The 11,346-nt window shown below is 33.2% G+C and overlaps 1 protein-coding gene across 1 annotated transcript; it reads left to right on the forward strand.

The window, feature by feature from the left end:
- The first annotated feature begins 1,968 nt into the window (after positions 1-1,968).
- On the forward strand, positions 1,969-2,901 carry Or5b109 (olfactory receptor family 5 subfamily B member 109). Its single transcript, XM_087610537.1, has one exon. It carries the CDS (start codon positions 1,969-1,971, stop codon positions 2,899-2,901), a length of 933 nt encoding a protein of 310 aa, XP_087466663.1.
- Positions 2,902-11,346: the final 8,445 nt, after the last annotated feature.

An 11,346-nucleotide genomic window follows, 5' to 3' on the forward strand; every position in this document is an offset into this window, starting at 1 on the left:
CTACTGTGATTTATTGTAAAGGGAAAATACATTTTTAGTAGTATCTAAAATTTAAGTCCCAACTTATGTGTATATGTAGAGAGACGTTTATTCATAGATAATTTACAGATGGTTCCTATATGAAATGCAAATACAAGGATAAAAACTAGCCAGAATAACACTGAGGTATTAGTTGATGTTATACATTTAAATTTTGTTCACCTGTCATAGGAGTTTAAAAATAAACAGTCAACATAAAACATACTAATAATGATGATAGGAAAATTTTTTTTAAATAATGAATTTTTCCTAAGTACTTTAACGGGCTCAGACTTTGTTTTATTCTTTTCTTTAAAATCATAGATCTGCCTTGGGTATAAGCATTTACAATAGACATCATCTTGAAGTTCTTCACTCTTCATACAGGTATATGACTTTTTCTTTCATATTGTTTTGCATCTAATATTTTTTCCTTGGGTTTTTAAAAAATTCCTTGCATACGTTGTATCAAGAGTAGCAAAATATCTCTTGGGCAAGAGAATGCTTATAGAATAAGTATAAAGAGATGTATGATAAGCTGTCTTGGAACAAATTTGCCTTTATTGCTGAATATATAGACTCTACCTAGGTAACTTACAGTGAATACCACATTGATTCTGTGAGATATTTTTTCCAGTTACTCAGGACTTGGATAACACATGGAGAAAAACTTTTATTTAAAAATTTTGTTAAAAATATTTTGATTATATTTTCTCCCCTATCTTCTCCCAGATCTTTTCTGCACACTGAATTTTAATGTGTCATCTCTTTCCCTTGGAGGATACACACACAAACACACACACACACACACACACACACACACACACAACCAAAATTTTTAAAGGTCAAAAAATGTTCCAAATCCAACAACTAAATAAAATGTATACTAAAACCAAAACATTTACTTTTGTAGGACCTGGATTTGGAACCTGGTCTGCAATGCGTTTGATATACCAATGAGTTTGAGTCTGCATTGAAGATAAGTACTTCCACTTTTATCAGAGTGTATCTATTGCAGACTACACCTTGGTTCTGTGTATTCACTTTCCATCTCAGTGTTTGGTAAGTCAACTGGCTCAATGTTGTATAGGTCTTATGTATGTTGCCATAGTATCTATAAATTAACATTTATATCAGTCCTGTTTTATCAGGAAGATACTAATTCTTTGGAGTCATCATCTCTCTGGTTCTTATAATCTTTCCACATCTTTTCCCACATAGTGCCCTTAAATCTATGGGGTTGTGTTGTGTAAAATATTTCCATTGAGAAGAAGGTGTTCCAAAGTGTCTTATCCCCTGCACATTGATAGACATTACTTTTCTTTTGATTAATTGGTTATTTTATTTACATTTTAATGTTGTCCCCTTTACCTCTCTCCCCTCCACAAAACGTCAACTTCCCCCCCTCACCTTTGCCTGTAAGAGGGTATTCCTAAACCCACTCACCTGTATAGTATTCTCCTATGCTGGAACAATAAATATTCGCTGGATCATAGGCTTCCCCTCTCAAGAGGTTTTCAGGACTCAACAGAGATGATATTAGCAGAAATACCCAACAAAAAGGAGATGGAACCTGAAGAAACAATGTCCACTAGAGAGCATGGAACCCAGTTGAGAAACGGGGTCACCTATCCATCTCAAAATTTTTAGTCTGGAATTGTGCCAGTCTAAGAGATACACAGGGACAAAACCTGGAGCAGTAACTGAAGGAAAGGCCATCCAGACACACTACATTTAAGTTATATAAGTGACTTATCAAAACTTTCAAGTTTAGGAGCATGTGTCCCAATATTTAGCTAGCACCTGAAATTCAAAACCATTGTAGAGAATCTTTGCAATCTAGTTACCACAGTCACTGTCTACATATTTTATTTATCCTTCTCAAATTTTAGTTTGTTGACATATTAATTATTCCTTTCTCAATTTTACAGCACATTGCCTGTTTGTTAGATGACACCATTGAAGAACTGGACAGAAGTGACACAATTTCTCCTGCTTGGACTCACTGATGATCCAGGCCTGAAGCTTCCCCTCTTTATCATCTTTCTTCTCATCTACATCATCACTCTTGTAGGGAACCTGGGGATGATCCTGCTGATTCTCTTGGACTCTCGGCTTCATAGCCCCATGTATTTTTTCCTTGGTAACTTGTCTCTGGTGGATGTTTTTTACTCATCAGCTATCACACCAAAAGTCATGGCTGGGCTGCTATTGGGAGACAAGGTCATATCCTACAATGACTGTGCTGCTCAGATGTTTGTTTTTGCTACTTTTGCTACTGTGGAAAATTACCTATTGGCCTCAATGGCCTATGATCGCTATGCAGCAGTATGTAAACCCCTACACTATGCCACCACTATGACTCCAAGTGTATGTATGTGTCTGGTCATAGGCTGCTATGTTCTTGGTTTCTTGAATGTCTCAGTTTACCTTGGAGATACATTCAGTCTCTCTTTTTGTAAGTCAAATGTGGTCCATCATTTTTTCTGTGATATGCCAGCAATCATGGCTCTCTCTTGTTCTGATAGACATGTAAATGAACTGGTACTTATATATCTAGCCAGCTTCACTCTTTTCTTTGCTCTCATAATAATATTAGTATCATATATTATAATATTTATCACAATCTTAAAGATGCATTCAGGAGCAGGACTTCAAAAGGCTATTTCTACCTGTGCTTCCCACTTTACTGCTGTTTCCATTTTCTATGGAACAACAATCTTCATGTATTTGCAGCCAAGCTCTAGACACGCAATGGACACTGACAAAATTGTGTCTGTCTTCTATACCATGGTAATTCCCATGCTGAACCCTTTAGTTTACAGCTTGAGAAACAAAGAAGTCAAGCATGCATTCATGAAAGTGGTTCTGAATCGAAAATAATCATTATGAAAATAACATGAAATACTTTATGATGTAATATTAAAATTTTTATGACATCTTCTGCATATAGTAGATTATTTTTTAAGATTATAATCTAGTTTATAATCTGCTTATACTTGCGTATGCTTATTATTTTGTCCTGCAAATGAAGCAACAGTATGTTTAAAAGCACAATATAGGAATTAGTATAATTTTGAATTTTTGTTTTGATTAGTCAAAAATACTTTTACCATTATTGATACATTTAATTATCTACTTTTAATGTTCTTTTTCTTGTATATGGTACTAGTTAATAATCTTCTTGACTGGATTTTGAATCCACATTGAAATACACATCTAAGGATGTCCATTTTGGTGCTTCTTTGGTCCATTTGGTGATTTGTTGCAGCATCCATTAGACTCTTACACGAAAAGTTAGGTTATGTTTTTCTTTATAATCAGATAATAGTATGGGCTATGTGTTGGGAAAATTTTCCACTGAAATTGTTTATTTCTGAAATTATATTTTAATGATTTCATGGCTAACTTATCAATTTTTATACTTGTTTTTCTTTTCTGAAGTTAGTTTTTGTCCATATACTCAGTAATTTGTATTGTTTACTGTTATCTTATTGCTGCTATGAATGCTATATTGTATATTCTACTATGTAGATCAATCTGTTGTTCTGGACTCTACTTAGAAATGTAAATTTCATATCCTTTGACTAATGGTCCCAGATAATAAATCTAAATAAAGAATATATTGCTTCCAAAACCCCAAGAGGAAACATAGGTGTCATGAAATATTTTGCTGTATAAGAAAGGTCCAATAAAACAATTTCTCCTTTTTCTTAGAAGAACTATGTCAACATGTCCCATATCATTGTGCTTCCAGAAAATTGATTTATATTGAAGACTATTTATCTCACATTATTTTCTACAATCTGCCATTATTATATGCCTTAGTTCTAATTCTATTGCAGTTTCTATATTTTCATTACTAAGTATATTTTGCAAAACATTATGGCATATGTATGTATATAATATAATGGCATATATATACATATGTATATGTATATATATATGTATATATATATATATAATTTTACATGAGGATAATACTAAGTTCCCTGAGTTATAATCACTCAAATGTCAAAGCTGATACTGCAGGTCAAACAGGACAACGTTGGAGCACTTTCAGGAAGAAAAACTTCACTTAGTATTTATTGGCAAGTATGGAAAAATGCTATCTATATGTCGGCAAACTCAGTACCCAAATATGTGTTGATTGTTGATTGCTAGAACAATTCAACCATAGCTCACAGAGTACCTGTAACTTGAGTCAACAATTCATTAAATAAAGTTAATAAATCTCTTTTAAATTCTAAGAGCCATTGTTATTTTTAGAGGTTAAGATGATGAACTAAATATTTTGCAGCAAAATTACATACCCATTCTTCTTTTAAGATTTCAACAGAGGCACCAACTTCTGCAAATTCTATGACTATTGAATTGCTTTTCATTATTTTCCCAGGTAAATGTAGTTGTAGTAACTTCTCCTAAGTCTTTACCACAATTTTCCAATGGCTCCTTAAGGGCCATGTGAATAAATTCATTTATGCCATCTCTTAAGTGTAATCTTTCCGAACATGTAGTTTGGAACTTAGGAAATAAGCATTAGATGAGTTGGTGACTTAACAGCTTCCTCAGCATGCAAGGGTAGACCATGTTTTCCACTATCTCCAGACCCCTATAAAAGCTTATATTTAACCATTAAAGCACAATGAGAATGTTATTTTAAATTAGTTTCAATTGAGAAAAAGTACCAATTGTTTCTCCAAATTCTACAAATCTCTTTAATATATTTAACAATTACAATGTTTTTTAAAATGTTTTTATATACCAGATTTTATCCACTTCTCTGTCCACCTTGTGACTGTTCCACATCCCTTGTCTTCCCAATACACCCTGTCACCATTAGGATGTCCCCACCCCCTTCCCCCCAACCTACCAGACTTCCCCATTTCCTGGGCCTCCATTATCTTGAGGGTTTAGTGCATGTTCTCTGACTGAACACAGACCTGCCTGGCAGTTCTTTGCTGTATATGTGTTGGGGTCTCATATGAGCTGGAGTATGCTGCCATGTTAGTGATCCAGTGTCTGAGAGATCTTGGGGGTTCATGTTAATTGAGACTGCTGGTCCTTCTACAGGTTTGCCCTCCTCCTTCTGCTTTGTGTAACTCTAACCAGACAAGTAAAAGATATGTATGAGAGGACTTCAAGTCTCTCAAGAAAGAAAATGAAGTAGTTATCAGAAAATGGAAAGATCTCCCATGCTCAAGGTTTGTTTGTTTTGGTCTTAAAAGCTTTATTGAACTACATGAATACAATTACTGTAATTTGGGTAAAGTTCTTGTGGGAAATCTAGGTAGCATTTAGAGATTGATCCTACCACTTATAGAAAGGAATTTTACAAACAATAAGGATATCTCACTAGAATGAAGGTGATTAGTGTCTTCATCTTCATAAAAGAAGCTTCCAATAGTTCCATTCCAACTTTCAGAGATCCATTTAAAAATTAATACTGTACCTTATCTAGTAAACATAGACTGAGCATTTCATCTACATTTTAAGGCAGTCATTCATGGTACTGACTACATCAGCAATCTTGGCAGTTTTGCAACAGGGCATAAGAATATCTTTCAGAAGAAACTTTGATGCTTTGAGATAACTTACTCATGGCTTATGCTAATAATTCAAACATCTAAGACCGTCTTTTGTTTTGAACCTTTGTCAGCAACATTATGAATAACGAACAAATTTCCTTATATAAAGTGTTTTAGAATCACGTACAAATAGATCTGACTTTCCTTCTCAAAGGAGTGTAATCTGTGAGATGGGGTAAACATTTTCTCCTCCAGATCCGTAAATGATGATCTTCATTAGCACCTGGTAGTAATAAAATTAGATACAATAGCCATTGGTACCAGGTTCATTGGTGTATTGCTCTGGTGGACATGACCATGCTGTTTTGGAAAGGACTGAGGAAGATTTTGAAATTTAGGGAAAGTAAAACAATTGAATGCTGTGGGTTTGATGACTTTTCTATTGGAGTTTGTAGGATAAGAGCTTGAGAGAAGGCCATATCATGCTGTAACTCAAGTAGATTATTTTTAGGCTGCTATTTAGATAAGTAATTTTCATTATCCTTCCTTTCTTACACTAAAGTATAGAAGTGTGAACAAGTAGGATCCTGCTTATGGGAACACTCCTTTACTGCCACTGCTTTTGAGGGAATTAGATTTTTGGTACAGACCCAGCTCAGCCTTTGTGTCTACACTATTTTGTGTTACCTTCAGATTTCCCCATAACACTTTTCCACAGTGGCCACACTGGACTAGAAATCTGGTAGGAGATTGTCATTACCCTTCCTATCGTATATGCTGATTTCTGAGGCAGTCTGTTGACAGAAATTCATTCTATCACCCCAACAATATTCATTGGAGTCTCAATATTTTGGTGTAGATCCGGGGTCTTCCTAGTTCTTTCATTCATGTCTGTTTTTGCTTCATTGTCAAAAATCAAATGTTCATAAGCTGTAGTTTTATTTCTGAGTCTTTGCTTTGATTTGTCCATCAACCTGTCGTTTTATACACCAATAACATGCAATTTTATTACTATTGCCACGTAACACAGCTATAGTTCAAGAATGCTGAAACCCACAGAAGTTCTTTTATTGTACAGCATTGTTTTACCTTGTATGGGTTTTTCTTTTTCCATAGGAAGTAGAAAATTATTCTAACGTTGAGTGTAAAGAATTGTGTTGGGATCTTCATGGAAATTGTATTGAATCTTTAAATTGATTTTGGCAAGGTATCCAAAAAAACTTATAGCTCATTGCACATGGAGAAATGAAGCTGATTCCCAACAATACTTTATAACATTATTATTATCATTGTACTGATAGATACAGTCCTTGTTATCAGATAAAATATGTAATCATAAATCCAGCTGTAATCTCTGCTACCTGCAGTGGTGACTTCACTGTGATATTCGCTGTTGCAATAATAGTACAACCATGATAGCAACCTACTACTTTTATTATTGGGTTTACAGCCTGCTCTATGAGATAAAACCAATGTTTGATACTGCTGGGAGGCCAAGATATTGAGACTTAATAGGCCATCAGTCCAGGAGAAATCTTAGTACTATCATTTTTCTAGAAGTACATAATAATGTAGTGAACCAGAATGACACCAATCAGTGCCTGGCTCAGTCATCTTTAGGGAGACTTATTACAGTGGATTATAACTAACACAGAGACCCATAGCTGGACAATGTACAGAAAGTGAGAGACTTTAGAGTACTCAGTACTAAGTATGATGTCTTTCTCTAATACCTTCTCTCAAGGATTCAGAAAGATTTAAAGAGACAGAAGTAAGAGATCACTCATAGGAAACAGTGTCTAACAGATACAAAATGAATGATACACACATGAACTCACAGAGACAGACATTGTATATAAGCCCTGTACAATGTTGAGCCAGATAATGTCCCAATATTGATTAGGGGAAGTGAACACAGGACCATTGTAAAAGAAACAAAATAGTTTTAGTTTTCTCCAGGGCAGTCTCTATCCACTCTTCATGGTAGCTCTTAGGCCCAGGAACAGTTGACCAACTCTAAGTAAACTCGATGGTATGTGTGAAGCCTTTTGGTGTCATCTTTTGTCTTCTTTTCTTTTCTCTCCTTTTTTGTTGTATATTTTGTCTTCTCTTTTTATACATTATAAAGGTGTGTTTGTTTATTTATTTGTTTTCTTGATTGTTTCTTTTTTTAAAGAGAGAAAGGAAGGATATGGGATTGTTTAGTTGGGGAAGTGATGAAGGATCAGGGAAGAGTTTGAAGAGAAAAACCTTATCAGAATATATTATGTGCGAACACTTTTCAATTAAAAAAGAAAGAAACTTTAAAATAAGAAGCTGGAAAAATACAGAAGCTGCATGTCTGGCTTATAATATTATAGATGGAAGCAAAGATCTATTAGGGTATTTATATGATATTTTGTAAATAAGTGTTTTCTGGCTATGAGGTTTTAGAAAATCAGTTGTCATTACAGACCAGACTAGCTTCATTGATCTGAACTCTTTGGAGAATACTTCCTCAGGGGTAGCACAACAAAGTTGTGGTCTAGGCAGTGTCAAGATTGAATGTCTATTGGTGTATGGATTTGGGTAAAGTAGAAAAAACATATAAATATTAGTGTTATCACAATGTATAATTTTATATAGTACAATATTTCTTAAGCCTTCATCAATCAGCAAGCTATAACAGCTGATAAAGAAAATCAGTAAAGTTGCAAACTCAGCATGTAACATCAGTCACATGCGTATGTAACAATAGTGGATTATCTGAAATTGAAATCAAGAAAATAAGTTTACTCATAGTAGTGAACATTTTTATAATGAACGACAAAACTTGAGAAGTGGACTCAATGAAATGGAAACACACCTTGTTTGCACAAAATGAAATAATAATAGGCTTTGTTAAAATCTCTGAACCAACCTATAGTCTTCAAATTTGAATTTCTATGAAAATGTCATTAACACTCTTTAAAGAAATATAAAAAATGTACACTATACTTCTTGGAATAAATTATTTCTTGATGACACCATATAATGAATTAGACACTCCAATTTTAAACATAATTTAAAGAAAGAGAAATACATATGCAAAAGATACATCTTAGACAAAGTTCCCTGTAGTTCCCTGCACAGGCTAGGAAAAGCAAACATCCACATCATTTTTCAGTTGCTGATAGGATAAAGAAAATGTGGTGTGTGAACATCATGGAACCCTGTTCATGCTTAGCCAAATGAACTTCCATTTGCAATGACATGGATGAAACAAAGGTCTTTGTAATAAGGACGAGTAGACTGAAAATTACTGACTGAATTCATTCATTTATATGTCACCCTGAAAGTTGGATCTCACAGAAATTGAGAATTGACTAGTGATGTCAAGAGTGTAAAGACAATAGGATGAAGGGATATCAGAGGTGTGCAGAATATCTTATGGTATAATGCATTAGGGTATACATTTTAATGTTTTTACTGATATAGTGAAGAAGGCATATTATTTTAAAAAGATAATAGTTATTTTGAGAACCAGAGGCAAATTAATTGCCTCTTTTGTAGAATGTGTGGATGTATGAGTTACATATTCTCAGGAGGGAAATCTCTAGAGACATCCAACTCTCTGTAATTATTTCAGTTTTCCATGTATTACCCAAAGTGACTCAACATTATGTGTTTTATAAGGAAAGCACGATTTTCTATTGTACATCCTCTATTTATCTGAACATTAATCATTGTGAGTACACAAATGCCTTTACCTGACCTCATGATTTGCTGTTAAGCTTCAATCATGGTGAGCAAAGAGATCCAATAGAAAAATTAAATACTCTTTAATGATAACATCTTCGTATAATAGTTTGCAGTCTTATTTATTATTTTCAGAGAAATTTTAAATTGTGAGAGAAAAATAATGTATATTTTATAAGCAATAAGGAGGTAAATAACTCTTCCAAGGATATAGAAAGAATGTGGGTTATATTTAAAAATTGGCCACTGTTGATATCTCCCCAACACTTCTCTGCTTTACAGAGTATTTTTAATCCATTCCTAGGAAATATTATCTAGCAATATTTACTAAATATAATATAGCTGTATTTATGACTTCAAAACCATTTTCTAAATTGTATATTCTTTTTCTCATAGCTAAGTAGTATACTACTTTCACGTTCCAAGATTATTCAAGTAAGAAGTATAATTTATTCAACAGTATTGGGATGATTCTCAATTGTTGTTTGAAGGAAGAAAGAGATGATTTCAAAAAGACTTATCAGGAAGCAGAGGTAAGAATGATGCATAATTGTGACAGTTTCTATCATCGGTTCTTCTGAGATTCAGTTTTAAGTCAAGCATCGTAAAATATGAATATAAGTGAAAGAAATTATATTTTGATTGACTAGTGACTCTTGTGTAGTGTACATTTGAATATCATTGAAAGTTGGAAAAAAAACAGCGAGAGACATATAGAGGCAGAGAAACAGGGAGACAGAGACTGAGAGAGGGGAGGAAGAGGGAGAGAGAGAGAAAGAGAAAGAAAAACACCCATACTCATTTTAACCAATCATCTTGAATATGTGTTATACTGCCTCTATAATTTTAAAATATTACATAGCTGGAATTCAAATAAAGAAATAATAAACATGGTTCTTGCACTAGAAAAGTTCAAATCAATATTTGAATAGATGGAATGTGTCAACACGATTGGTATAAGTACTAAATTCTGCCAATAATGTGGGACTTTTTCAACTCTCAGAATCCATGATATTTCACTGTGATTTGACAGTAACAAAAGAAAAATTGAAGATTAACAGTAATGGACTTTTTGATCAAATGAATATGAGCATTTCATTGAAGAATTTTTTTCAAAGTAAGTTGCTCACATAAATCTCAGAAGAAGTTATCTGCTTGTAACAAGGCAACATATTTTCTGGAAAATGCAATGATACCATATTCTAAGAGAAGAAAAATTGGGCTTGGCAATGTTAACATATCATTCATGACAAATGAACCTCTGCATTGCTAGAATTAACCTTGTTCAAAATGTGGTATTTATTGATGTATCCTATTGTAATAGCAACATGACAGTTTTAGTCATCTGTAGCAAACACTCAAATGTCAACATTGTATTATATACTATTTTATTCTCACAGAGCTAACTAAAAGTAAGTCTCATTTATAATCTTCAAATTTCAGATGGAAATATGATGTTGAGAGATAAATGTCAGATATCTGCTATAAAGACCTGAATTCCGTGCTGCATATACCTCAGGATATATATCAATTAAATTTGCCTCTGCTGCTTAAATTACTCTCATAATCTATGAGATAACTTCGTATTTAGTTATGTATTAAAATGTGATATCATTCAGTATTTAAATTCATCTTTAACCTCAGTTTATAATCACAAATCATATGTATGAATGCATAAGTAATAAAATGAACTAATTTAGAAAAAGTCAGAAATCAAATAAGAATCATAAATTGTTATTAAAAGAGGACTCATGTAATTCTTCAGGATTATATTTATTAGGTGACATGTCCATATGACATTAAAATTATTGTGAATGTCATGTTGACCTGATCACCAAGTTATTTGCTAAATGCTGGAATTAAGTCTAATGTTTAAATTTGATTTAACTTAAATCTACTTTAAACCTACATAAGAATTATTCAGCTTGAGTTTAACTTACATATAATTATATAAACAAGATTGCAACTAAGAATCATGCCAGTATTAATGAATTGCACTCTTTCTTGTGTTGATTAATATATATGAATGTAAAAAGAATCATTAGTGAATGTGTTTTATGAGGGTACAATAAGCAGTAATGGG

The sequence above is a fragment of the Rattus norvegicus genome, chromosome 1 (assembly GCF_021556685.1).
Source record: "Rattus norvegicus strain SHRSP/BbbUtx chromosome 1, alternate assembly SHRSP_T2T, whole genome shotgun sequence".
Lineage (NCBI taxonomy): Eukaryota > Metazoa > Chordata > Mammalia > Rodentia > Muridae > Rattus > Rattus norvegicus.